General features: G+C 38.7%; 1 protein-coding gene across 2 annotated transcripts in view; it reads right to left on the bottom strand.

Annotated features, from left to right (window-relative positions):
- CDH2 (cadherin 2) overlaps positions 1–14,109 on the bottom strand; it is a gene marked incomplete at both ends in the record, with an annotated part of 215,368 nt that overhangs the window by 43,289 nt on the left and 157,970 nt on the right. For both annotated transcript variants that reach the window (XM_079717757.1, XM_079717758.1), the window contains 2 exons: positions 7,903–8,075; positions 11,004–11,148. In XM_079717757.1, coding sequence (XP_079573883.1) covers positions 7,903–8,075; positions 11,004–11,148 — 318 coding nt within the window. The remainder of the gene's footprint in view (positions 1–7,902; positions 8,076–11,003; positions 11,149–14,109) is intronic.

Here is a 14,109-nt window from a genome sequence, read left to right on the forward strand (position 1 = left end):
ATTGAAAAATGTTAAAACATCCTGAACAACAAAACTCACTTCTTCATACAAAGATAAACAATCACTGCAAAGAGTAGTTTACTCTAATTCTAAATATAGCCAACATTATGAATGGCCACTCTTGAGGGACTTCTGGAGCTTAGAGAGAACAGACACAAATTGTAGCTTTTGCTTTAGTTGTTAGTGGGAAAGGCAAGGCAAAGAAAGGGGTAGGAGGGAAAGTCAAACCTCACACATTCAATTTTTAGTGTCTGTCCACCAAGATGCCAATCTCTAGCAGTTATTTCAGTTCCTTTTCCTTTGTCTTCAAAAAAAAAAAAAAACCACCCAATTTTTTGATTGGAAAAAAAAAAGAAACAAAGGAATAGTGTTGGTTGAGCCATTTTAATTTTTCTTAACCTATAACCCCTCACCATAATGCTTACATAGGCTAAAATATTTCTCAATGATTTCCATTCCCAATCAAGAGTGTCATTTCAGCTTAATGCTCTCACAGTTAACAAGAGAATTTTGTAGGGCATTCAATTCAGCCTCCCAGCTGAAAATCATGAAAAATAAAAATTTGTTATGACTTTGAAATGCCATTTTTGTTGGCTGCTATTTGCAGAAACAGATGAACATTCTCGAAAAAGAAAAAAATGGAATTTTTTACAGAAGATAAAAAATGTACATAGGTATTATCTGGAGATATGGTTCTTTGTTAATGTCTACTTTACAGTGGTCTTTAGAATTATATAAGCATAATATGTACAATTTTCCACTGAGCTGAAAGATTGGGATCAGTAGCTAATACTTGAAATTTCCTGTTGCTTCAAGCTAGTCTTCAGATATCTAAGTTACAAAAGAACATTGTTATTTCTAAAATGCAGTGTTTCCTCGAGTAAAGAAAAATACCAACTTGGTAAATAATATAATCTCCAATTTTAAGTGCCTGATTGGTACAATGCTTTTACATTTAGTAAGGAAGTCATCACGGTCTGTGTTTTAGACAACCAAACTATTTAGAGCTTCCTGCCTAATTTAGTCACTTGGCATCTGGTTCTGAATGACATTTAGATTTCATAAGAATTTGACTCCCACCCTCATAGTTTCGCATCTGATCAAGGGGACTTTGCTTAAAAACGTTTCCTTGCTTTCTGTTCTAGAAAGGACAGAGTCTCAACCCCTCTGCTTGCTGTCAATCCTTCCGTGTCTGTGACTCACCTTTCCCACCAAAGCTCTCACCTTCCATTCACTGACCCCACACCTTGAGCTGTTTGTATTTACCTTCAAATGCCTATCGCATCCCTGCGCCACTGCATTTGGCATTTTCCTCTGCCTGAATCAGTGGTTCTTAACTGGAGCGATTTGGCCCTACATCTCCCCCAGGGGATATTTGTCAATAACCTGAGACATTTCTGGTTGTCACAACTGGGTAGTGCTACTGACGTCTAATGGGTAGAGACCACAGATGCTACTAAACACCTACGATGCACAGGACAGGCTCCCACAACAGAGACTTATCCTGTCCAAAATGTCAACAGAGCCGAGGTTGAGAAACCCTGGCCCAGAATACCCTTCCCCCTTTATCTGAGCCTAGCAAACGCAAAGCTTAAAGTCACTTCAGAGATGACTTCTGAAAGTCCTTGAGGAAGAGCTGTTTACCTACTCAGGACACACCTCTATCACTGTTTCTAGTTTCTGAGACTGTTATCAGTCCATCTTTCTGTCCTCCCTGGCTACATACACGCATACCCACACCCCTCCCCAGGGTCATTGCTTTGCAGATGTTTATGTCCCTGGCATACAGCGTAATGCCTGACACAGCATAAGCAAGGGACAAATACTTTTGAATCTGTAGCTGGTGGATGAACGTACAGGAAACCTTGGGCCTTGCATTATAGTATAAAAATCATTTCAGGTTTGGGAAAAACCATCTCCTTATTTACATGGCTAGCTATCATTTATTCATTAAAACATACATACTGGGAGCATAAACTAGCTCACTGTTTCCCAAACCGCTAAACTGATTCATATACCATCTTCCCAATTCTGCTATATCCTCATATTTCTACACCATGAGTCACTTACTATTTATCCTGACGTGAACTCCCTTTTAAAAAACAATTTATTGTAAAAGTACTGTAAATGGAAAACTAGCATCACTTGCCATAAATATAACTCTAAAACTAAACACAATACAATGCTTGTGCTCTGGCAGTCTCTACTTGATGGAGTAGCATCTAAAAGACTTGTGGTCTCTGGTTTTCCCTAGAGGCTTCCCTACGTGTATCAGTTAAAATCATTATACTTGTGTGCCACACTTTTGAAACTAGAGCACTGAACTGGAGTGCTCTAAGTGAACGAAGAGGTGAGAACATTCAGTCATCCATTTGGCACACATTTAATGAATGTCTACTAGATGCCAGGCAGTGTAGTGTTTACCTGGACAAAATAATGAACAAAACCAGAGATGGTTGTGCTGCCATTAAGTGGAAGAGACAAATATGAATGGGCCACAGGGCCAAATGTGCAATGCAACCATAGTGAGAGGAGGAAGAAGTGATGGGAGGAAGCTTTCATAGGGTGCCTGCAACCAGTCCTCCAAGCCTGGAGGGAGGAGTGAATGCAAGACGCATTTTGGGGGTAGACGGAGAGGAACTTGACGGCCAAATCAATCAGTGGATGGAAGGCAGGGCACAGGAAAGGGAGGTATAGACCATGATCTTGGGAAACTGGGGAGGTGGCACACTGATCACATGAAATAGAAAATTCCTCAGGAAGCACAGATTTAGGGAGATGATAGGTTTGCTCTTGAAAAGATGCATTGAGCTCAAGGATGGACAAGTAAGTAATAATGTCTGAGAACTTGGGAGGGAGGCGCAGGTTTGTGACCCTGTTCAAATTCTTAAATGCAAAGCCCCAGTTCCCTCATCTGTGAAATGGGGCTGACAGTGCTATCTACCTTATAAGTTTGTGGGCTAAAAAAATTTTTTTGAATGGTTACTGTATACCGGGGCATTGTTCTAAGGGCCTTGATAATAAAAAATAACATTTATTGCGAAGGAGCACTAACCATGAGCCACACTATACACTGTGTCTCATTTAGTCCTCAAAATAAACCTATAAGGCAGGTGGACTGTTTTCATCCCCATTTTACAGAGGAGGAAACCAAGGCTTAGGGAGCCAGGGAAGCTTGCCCATTGACACTGAGTCATAAGCAGTTGAGAAAAGATTTCAATCCAGGTCTCTCTGAGTCCAGAGTCTGTACCATTAATTGTTGCGCCATATGAGTGCCCTCCAAGCAAGTGGGAATATATGCACGACCTGAGTGAATCCTGAGTGGGGGAAGGAGGTGGAAAGCCAGATTCCAAAGACACCAGGAAACGGTAGGAGTGAGAGGTGAGTATGGGCTGCGCTTCTTAGGAGTCTGGTGTTGACAAGAAGAAAATTGAATAACTTGAACTTTTCTTCCACATTCCCGTTCAAGGTGAAAAGAAGAGGAGCACGTGGACCTCAATGAATATCGGGAGCTAGCAGGCAGATATGATGTCCATGTAACACGGTCTCCGTGTATCTGGAGGAACACACGCCACTGTGTGTGCCCTGGGGAGGGGCTGAGGACCGGCTCTTGGAGAGTGAGGAGTAGCCTGCTCTATAGAGAGATGGGACAGAAATCTTCAGGCAGGGGAAACAAAAGACAGAGAAGAATAGAAAAGTTCAGATCTGTACAAGGACTGACATGTGGCTGTATGGGCGGAGGGCATCACTGGCTCCTTAGCAGGACGTAAGGAATTCTAGGAGCTTGGACTAAAGAAGGCTTTGGGACCAGTGTCCTAGAGGGTCTGGAGCACCACGTTAAAGAGCTCTGACTTCATGCTGTGGGTTGTGGATTATGAAGGAACCAGTGGGGTCTGTAGGAGGGAACCTGCAGAGGAGGGAAGACCAAGACCACAGAAAACAGGAGAACATTCCTTCAGGAGAGAACACAGAATTCAGGGCACAAGTAAACGTATTATGTGGTGTGGAAAATAGGAAGCATAATTCTTTCTTCATCGTGAGAAAAACTATGATGAGGAGTCAAAGTGATGGTGATCATCCACTGGATTCTGGGAATGGATTTATGATGGCAGCAGGGAAAATGAGAGTTAATATGTATTGGACACTGTCCTGAACACTTTCTGCCTTGTGTTACGTCATCCTTACAACTGTCCCATGGAGTAGATGTAATATTATCACCCCCATTTACAGATGGGGGAGCTGAGGTTTCAGGTTAATACACTGAAGGTCCAATAGCCCATCACAGGCAAAGCCATAATTATTCAAATCTAGTGAAGCAGAGGGTAACTCATCAGTAGTCCTGACCGAAAAGGGAAGGAGATGGACATATAAAAGCTGGAGAAAAGAAAATGCCAGGAATGGGTACCACCAAATCAGGCAACAAGAAGTCAGGTGGATAAACAACAAGGTCCTACTGTATAGTACAGGGAACTATATTCAATATCCTGTAATCAACCATAATGGAAAAGAACATGAAAAAGAATATTTTATAAAACTGATAAAAAGGATATATGTAAAACTGAATCACTTTGCAGTACAGCAGAAATTAACATAACATTGTAAATCAACTATACTTCAATAAACAGACATTTCTCCAAAGAAGATATACAGACTGCCAACAAACACATGAAAGAATGCTCAACATCATTAATCATTAGAGAAATGCAAATCAAAACTACAATGAGATATCATCTCACACCAGTCAGAATGGCCATCATCAAAAAATCTAGAAACAATAAATGCTGGAGAGGGTGTGGAAAAAAGGGAACCCTCTTGCACTGCTGGTGGGAATGTGAATTGGTACAGCCACTATGGAGAACGGTATGGAGGTTCCTTAAAAAACTACAAATAGAACTACCATATGACCCAGCAATCCCACTACTGGGCATATACCCTGAGAAAACCATAATTCAATAAGAGACATGTACCAAAATGTTCATAGCAGCCCTATTTACAATAGCCCGGAGATGGAAACAACCTAAGTGTCCATCATTGGATGAATGGGTAAAGAAGATGTGGCACATACATACAATGGAATATTACTCAGCCATAAAAAGAAATGAAATTGAACTATTTGTAATGAGGTGGATGGACCTAGAGTCTGTCATACAGAGTGAAGTAAGTCAGAAAGAGAAAGACAAATACTGTATGCTGACACATATATATGGAATTTAAGAAAAAAAAAGGTCATGAAGAACATAGGGGTAAGACAGGAATAAAGACACAGACCTACTAGAGAATGGACTTGAGGATATGGGGAGGGGGAAGGGTAAGCTGTGACAAAGTGAAAGAGCGGCATGGACATATATACACTACCAAACGTAAGGTAGATAGCTAGTGGGAAGCAGCCGCATAGCACAGGGAGATCAGCTCGGTGCTTTGTGACCGCCTGGAGGGGTGGGATAGGGAGGGTGGGAGGGAGACGCAAAAGGGAGGGGATATGGGAACATATGTATACATATAACTGATTAAATTTGTGATAAAGCAAAAAATAAAAAAAAAAAAAAAAAAAAAAATAAAAATTTTTTTAATGTATTTAGAAAACCAAAAAAAAAAAGAAATCAAGTGGAGGTTAAAAAATTGAAGGCTGGCAAGTATGGTGGGTACAGCTTTAGGCCTGGAAAACCCCAAGAATTGGAATTTTTTTAAACCTGGAGATGAAAGGTAAATAAAAAGCTGAATCTCAGTAAGCATTTCAGTGATTAGGAATCACTGACAAGGGAAATGACTCAACATAAAAAAAATTGTGAATTCTAATAGAAATAAAAGCATCTCCAGCCTGCACGGAGGCCCGGAGAAGTCAGAATAAGGTACCCCTGGCCTTAGGCAGAATTACCATAAACCGTCCAAGATAGATACATTTTCCCCATGTTAAATGACTTTTAGGAAAGGAAGGTTTTCTATAATTTTCCCTAGTAACTCGTTGTTGTGTTTAATAATTTCACTGTCAAGGAGCAATTTCTCATACTGTATCTAACCCGTGATTCACCAGTTTTGAATTCACGTCCACATTCATTTCATCGGGTCGTGGATAGCTGCTTCCATTCACCGCAAGACATACTTACCCAAAGTACAGCCTGACTTCTGACTTTCACCCTCTAAACTAAATACAGTCTCTTTGATTTTTAAATACAGTTGGTTTGCTTTGGCAAAACTATCTTTCATTCTCTATGCCTCTTGCTTTTCATAAAACAGTGAGGATAAATGTGATAGGAATATTACCGTATGAAAACAAGATGAAGTCCCACTTCTGTATCTCACAATGAGAGTGTGAAATGAAAGAGAAATATTAGCTTTGGGAGATGAGCTATACCTACTTAGTATGTGAGCAGCCTGGCACTCAAGTGACAATATTAAGAAATATACCATATTCTTGTATAAAATATAGCATTCATGCTGAATTTACTGACATTTAAGAATAGTATTTCATACAGTAATGGAAGAGATGTAAAGACATACATGTTCCAAATATCACTGAACTAAAGGTACTACTGCAAAAACTAAATTTCAACAATCTCTGGTGCAAAACATTCCTAGAGGAAGAATTGTTGACACGTGGGAATTAATAAGCACAATGTAATAGCCATACATCTAACTCCTAAGTAAGGTCTCAGCTCAGTTGTGAATTAAGTAATCTTGATTGGCTCATATTACTTTATTAAAGTGTTGCTAGCACTATCTTGCGTATATAATGAATTGCAATAGTAATGTTTTATTCAATCTAATTCAAGTGGATGCTACTTACTAAGGCAAATAAAGCGTCATAAAAACCAACTCCTAAAATCCTTGTCAGTAATATTTATTATGATAGGTCTAATGGTTGGTTCCTTTTGACACACATAATATGAGATCTTATCACTATAAAAGCTGGCTCAGCCAGAAATCTACAAGCATGGATCTCTATGAGTTGGCACCTGGATAATTCACTCACACAGTGATTACCGATGGTCGCTAATGACCTTGAGAATCTCTAAGGGAATGGTCAGAACAGAATAGAGAAAGGGTGTAAAAAATTTGTAAGGGCTAGAGTCTTCAGGAAAGGATATAAGCAGGGCTTGAATGGCAGCATGAAGAACTGGAAGGTTCAAGATCAAGAAAAATGGGCAAGACATTCCTGGCAGAAGGAATCACGTGACCAAAACACAGCAGGGTGCCGGAGCATGGTGGGCTCAGGTCTGTCACAGCGAGATGACCCATCTGGAATGACTGAAATACCTATTCCCTCTCAGCCTGTGATACTACATAATAGTTCAATACTGTCAAGATTTTATGCCTTTGCAACAAAATATTAGGCCAGAAATGTGTTTCTCTGCATTTATAACTTTAAAGGCTTGTCAGCAGAATGAATGCCATTCTTGGTGTTCAAACCTGTTAAATAAGTTAATCTTAGAGTTAAAGGGAAGGAGATCATCTCTTCCGCACTAAATCAGGAGGCCACAAAAAAAAACACATCATACATGTTATTTGTAGCCTCTTAGAAATACGAATGTTAAAAATTATCCTAAATTTATGTATACTTTATTTGGGCATGATTTTTCACTTAATTCCTCACCAAAACCTTTGAATATGAGGGAAAACAGAAAATGCCCCAAGAACTGTAAAAATTAGATGCCAAAGGGTTATTGGCATAACTTAGTCAATGATCACATTAAATATTACATGGACCAGCAATGATTTATCCAGGATACCTAGATCATGTGACCAACTTGAAGTTCTGTAGAAAGGAGTACAACAGATTTCTTCGTGACTGTGAGCATTGTGAAAAATCTTGTGGAGATGTTATTACCTGGAGACAAACTGTATGTGACCCTGTGCACTTTTAAGATTACAAACAAATTCAAATACAGATGTCAATTGGCTTACCTCTCTGTCTAGTCCAGCTGCCACTGTGATAATGTCCCCAGTCTCATTGTTGATTGTAAACATGTTGGGCGAAGGGCTGCTTGGTGCCTGGGACAGGATTCTGTACCTCAACATCCCATTGAGGGCATTTGGATCATCAGCATCAATCGCAGTGACCGTCATCACATATGTTCCTAGACATAGCAGACATGGAAAATGAATGGTCACACTTCATGTCAGGGTCTCCCAAACGGAAGGTATATTTACCTTCTCCATCAATCTTCATCCCACTTTTTCAAAGCAACATGTAATCATTTAGACTTGATTAAAAACACTACTGATAAGAACAGTACTCAATTCAAAAAATACTGAACATGGCTGAGATGCTTGAAAGGAAAATTATTTTTTTTAAATTTACATGTATAAAGACTCAATGTTTCCATATACTTAGAAGACAAATTCACTGTATGATTCAAAGAAAGAATCCCTTTAGACCTTCACTGATATAAAATGCAAATAATAAGTAACATAGATGTCATCTGAAACTTCTTTTATGGCCACCAATGCCTTCCCTCTGCCGTATTTTTTCCGTTATGCAGTAACATCTAAAATGACATGCTGGGCATGATTCTCCCCAATGCCTAAGTCACTTTCTGAAAGTAAGCCAGCTGCGTAAGGACACACACTCCATTTACTGAGGTCGTGAGGAATCATTCCATGCATGACTGTTTTGGTACATTGAATAGGGAGTTTTGCATTGTGGTTCATTATTTCCTAGGAGATTAAAAGAACATTGTAACAAACTCAGGGACTTCAATTTACTAGATATTGTGGAAAGGAAGTCTACAAAGCACCAGGATCAAATAAATTCCAACTAGCTAGACAAACTGTGCAATTGAGAAGTGGAGAGAAAAGTAGTTACTATTAAAGATGGTTTGTTCTTTGTGATCTTTATAAGAACTGGATTATAAAATGTTCCATCTCCAGCCTACCATCTTTGTAAGTACCCTATGGTCAGTTCTTGTTTAGAGCCTTTACCATTGCTGTTCCCTCTACAGGGTACATTTTTTCGCCCCAGAATTAACTAAGGCTTGTTCACATAATTCAAATCTCTTTTCAGGGGCTTCCCTGGTGGCGCAGTGGTTGAGAGTCTGCCTGCCGATGCAGGGGACACGGGTTCGAGCCCCGGTCCGGGAAGATCCCACATGCCGCGGAGTGGCTGGGCCCGTGAGCCATGGCCACTGAGCCTGCGCGTCCGGAGCCTGTGCCCCGCAACGGGAGAGGCCACAGCAGTGAGAGGCCCGCGTACAGCAAAAAAAAAAAAAAAAAAAAAAAAATCTCTTTTCAGAGCTTGTCCCTCTAAACAAGACACCCTGTTTGATTATGTGCCAACTTTGATTGTTTTTTCCCAAAATTTTACTGCACATTTACTTTCTTGTTTGCCTTTTACATTTCTCCTCTACTAGATTTTAAGCTCCAACAGGGCACAACTAACTTGTCACTGCTGTATCCACAGTGCCAGAACACTGCCTGGCACACAGCATGTGCTCTATAAACATTTGTTGAATGAATGAATTGTTAAAACAACAAAAAATATGTTTTGGAATCTTGAACCAAATACTGCTTACAATATTGCATCTTAGTCTAACTCAAGATTCATGGCATTATCAAACCTTGCCTAGAAGGATGTTTTCAAACTTACAGAACACTGCAGGAAATCGACTCATGAAATGTCTTCATGTCTCCTGATCACTGAGAGTCATTTATTTATGGGAGGGATTTATGGCAATTCATGGTCAGATGCGTAATAAATATATCTGTAATGGTTTATTTTTGACAATTTTTATGAAACAATACTTTTGATAAAATTAGAAATAATAAAGGAAAAAAGAGAATGAATGATTTTAAAAGACCAAAACCCTTCCCCAGGCAAAAAAGCACAACGTTTATTTATCCTTAGAATATATGTAAAAGCCTTGTGTTTTAGTAAGGATATGTTTAACATGCTTTGATTTTTTTTTCCCTGTATTTTAAAATACTGACGAATGCGACTCTGAAATGTGACTCAGAGCCACAGATGGTTGAACTTCCGGCACAGCCTCTGTCTTCCCACCCAGCTGCCTGCACACCCCACTCTTCTGAGGATACAGACAAGTGTATTTGGACCAGGAAAAGTGCCAGTTTAAGGCATAGTTGGCTATATCTATAAATTGGCTTATGCAAATCCAGTATAGATGACGAAGGAAACGCATAGCGTAAGTTTAAATGTTGAGGCTTTCTTACATACAAAATATTAAACTATAATTAATTAAGTCTCTCTAAATACCCAAACATCTCAGGAAAGCTGGCAAAATGTTTCCTTTTACCATCTCTATCCCAACTGATTTTCTTGTCCACAAGTTTTCCAAACTCAATAGACCTTTCTGGCCTTGGTATTCCACTGTGACTGAAGTTTACAGGGTTTTCAGTACAAGAATCTAAAATCTTGGTCAAATATCACTTCACAATGGCGAGAGGCTTTCTGGCAACTGCTCTTTCTAGGCTAGGTCACTTTCCATGACACTAGTTTAAATGCAAGGGCTGCAGAAGACATTAGGGTCACCCTAAAAGTAAGTATCTTGTGTAGCTAGAGAACAGCAATCTCAGCTGTCACCAAGCCCCCCTTCTCTGCTTTTGGTTTTGCCCCACTGCCTGGTCCTAGGAACGCCACGTGTTTTAAGACACTCCAGTTGTTTTAGGTGCTGCTACGACTAATAAGATAAAATCTACACTTTACAAACAGAAAGCCCCTGGTCTTCCAGTGCTCACTTACTAGCTGCATGGCCTTTATCAACCATAGCAGAATCAAAGGATTGTATAGATTTTACAGTCTAGAGTCAGATACTGTAGCATATATTTTTTCAAAGGTGGAAAAAGTTATAGTGGGCAGTAGAGGTGTATTTTTCTGTTTTCTCTCTTCAATCTGTTTTTCCCTAAGTTACCTTCCTTTTTGCCTAAAAGCAGCATGAAAGAAAGAAAATGGCACAAAAGGCTCACGTGATTTCTCCTTATCCTGCTTATATATATGTTGGATTACATTGCATTTCCTCAAGCAATCTCCAAATTATGATCTTTGAACTTACCAGGCTTTGATCCCTCAGGAACCGTCCCATTCCAAACCTGGTGTAAGAACTCAGGTCTGTTATCATTCATGTCAATAACATTGATGACAATGTCAATCGGGTTTTCCACTTGGTTTCCATTAATATCCACTGCATGCGCCCTCAACTGCAAGAGTAATTAGAAAACAAAACAATTTAACAGATTTAGGTCTCGAGTGAGAAGATAAAAGACAACATACCCATGCTACCAAAACAGCACAGATGGACCGAAAACCAAAAGCTATTCGTCCCATCAAAAAGAAAAAAAAAAAAAAAAAAAAGGAATTCCCTGGTGGTCCAGTGGTTAGGGCTCCGAGCTTTCACTGCTGAGGGCACGGGTTCGATCCCTGGTTGGGGAACTAAGGTCCCACAGGCAGTGTGGTATGGCCAAAGGGGGGGAAAAAAAGCTACTTGTCCCATCAAAATTTAAGTTAGCCAAACTCTATATAATTAGGGGAGATGGAGCAGCAAAAGGTCACCACTTGCTATCTGCTAGGCACCCTGCTCAGAGCTCTGTGGATTTTACTTCATTTAATATATATACAAAAGAGTGAGGCAGAAACAAATCCACATTTGAAGGTAAGGAAATGGAGCTTCAGGAAAGCTAAGGAACTTTACTTTGTTTATTGACAGAGCCCCTGTCCAAAGCCGGTTCTGTCCAGCTCCCAAATCCTTTTGCTAAGTCCGTACAAGAGTCAGGGTAACTAAAAATGTGGTACTGGCCTAGAATAGTCATAGAGAACAAGAGAAAAGGAGAGGGCTTCCCTGGTGGCGCAGTGGTTGAGAGTCCGCCTGCCGATGCAGGGGATACGGGTTCGTGCCCCGGTCCGGGAGGATCCCATATGCCGCGGAGCGGCTGGGCCTGTGATCCATGGCCCCTGAGCCTGCGCGTCCGGAGCCTGTGCTCCGCAACGGGAGAGGCCACAACAGTGAGAGGCCCGCGTACCGCAAAAAAAAAAAAAAAAAAAAAAGAGAAAAGGAGAGAATCTGGAAAGAATTAAGTGTGTACAAGGAATTTTGACTCTTTTTTAATTGTAAAAGTCACTCACTCATAAATATTAAAAGTACATAAGACAGTTGTTCCTTTCCCAAGGTTGAGTTCTCAGTATTATAGGTATTTTTTCTAGAAATTTTATCTTTTTCTTCCTTTTTAAACAAATATAATCACTCAGCTACTCTTGGCAAAATATCTTCAAAATCTTTTCATCCAGAACATAGAAAACCATTTCAATCTTTTCAAAAGCTATGTAGTGTTCCACTGAATTGTTTCTTTTAAAGAGAATGCTTCTATGATCTTCCTGTTAAGTATGATGCTGGCTGCTGGTTTCTGTCGGATATGCTTTATCAACCTAAAGAATCATCAACATATCCTTTTTTTATTTAGAGGTTAACACATGAAACAATGTAAATTTTATTACACTGGCCTTTTCAACACCTACAGAAAGAATCCCTTTTTCCCTTGACTTATTTAATACATTACATTACATTAAGAGATTCTTAATAATGAACTATCCTGGCCATTCTATAATTAATTCTATTTTGTTATGGATATTGCTCATGTATGTGCAAGTACTGAGAATCTGGAGATCAAGAATTTACCCTGAAATTGACCTGAAAATATTTATTTCCTGATTTTTAACCACAAAAGTTCAGATAGTGAGAATTCGCACAGAAGAGATGTTTAGAATTTTTGATATTGATATTATTTGTATTCATAAATTAGAAACTAGTCTAATTAAGGACTGGTCTATTGTGTGCTGCCTTTATTAAGTCTTCCTATTAATGTGATGTTGTTTTTGTGAAAGGCTTGCAAGTTTTACTTCTTTCTTTATGTTTTAGAACAATATAAAAAGCATTAGAATTACATGTTCCTTAAGGATTTTAGAAGAATTGGTTGATAGAACAATCAAGGCCTTTGGGAGGAGGGAGCTGAGTGATACTCCGGATTTAAAACATTTTTAGTTTTTTATATGCTTATTTGCCTGTTTATATCTAGGGGAGTCTTGCTCTACCACATATCAATATCTTAATAATTTTCAAAACTTCAATAATCTTAAAAGTTTGTACAAGTGCAAAAATTCAACAAATATATTAATGAGAAAAATAAGAGTCTAAAAACAAACACATGCATAGGTGGAGTAAAAAGTATGGAATGACATGCTAAATCAATGGAATACTAATTCAATATACGGTGTTGGGATAACTGTGCTGGCCGTAAAGGAAAAACAAAGTGGATCTATATCCCTTTCTTCTTTTACTAAACTAAACTCCACAGAGGTTGAACATTTAGAGGCAAAAATAAATAAATAAACAAAACAGATAAAATGGAGGAGATTAGCATCTTGGAGCAGGAAAAACCTTTATAAATATCTCTGGAAAGCCAGAATGCCTGATAAAATTAAAACAACAACAACAAACATCACCATGTAAAAACTATAAGTTATAGTAAGGTAAAAACTATAAACAAAGTTTAAAAACAAACAACAAAAGGGGAAAGATATGACAAATCATGTATTAACAACGCTAGTAGATAAAAGGTTCTTAAAAGTACAGAAAAAGATAAACAACCCCCTGCCAAAATTCAACATAAGACAGGAGTAAGGATATCATAATATGCAACATATGCAACTTAAAACGTCAAGATAATTCTTTTACCAATAGTACTGGCAATAAATAAATAATGCCTGGAATTGATAATGGAGTAGAAAGTATCTACTATATAGTGGGAACGTAATGCAACACAATACAACTATTCTAGAGAACAATTTTACTATATTTATCAAAATAATTCCAATTTTAGGAAATTTTTCCAAGGATATAATGCGAAAATGTACAGAGAGATGTTCATTGTCACATTATTTATACAGTAGTTATAAAATAAAACTGAAAGAACTAAATTACCCAAATATCTACCAGTAGGTAATTACTTAAAATTATGTTAGAGCAATCAAAAATCATGATATAAATAGTGATTTACTGACATGGAAAGATGCTAAATCTTATGATTGCTAAGTGACAAAAGCTGGTTTCAGAGAATGATCCCAATTTCAAAACAATACATTTATGAACCTATGCACAGAGAAATATC

This window comes from Hyperoodon ampullatus (genome assembly GCF_949752795.1).
Source record: "Hyperoodon ampullatus genome assembly, chromosome: 13".
NCBI lineage: Eukaryota > Metazoa > Chordata > Mammalia > Artiodactyla > Ziphiidae > Hyperoodon > Hyperoodon ampullatus.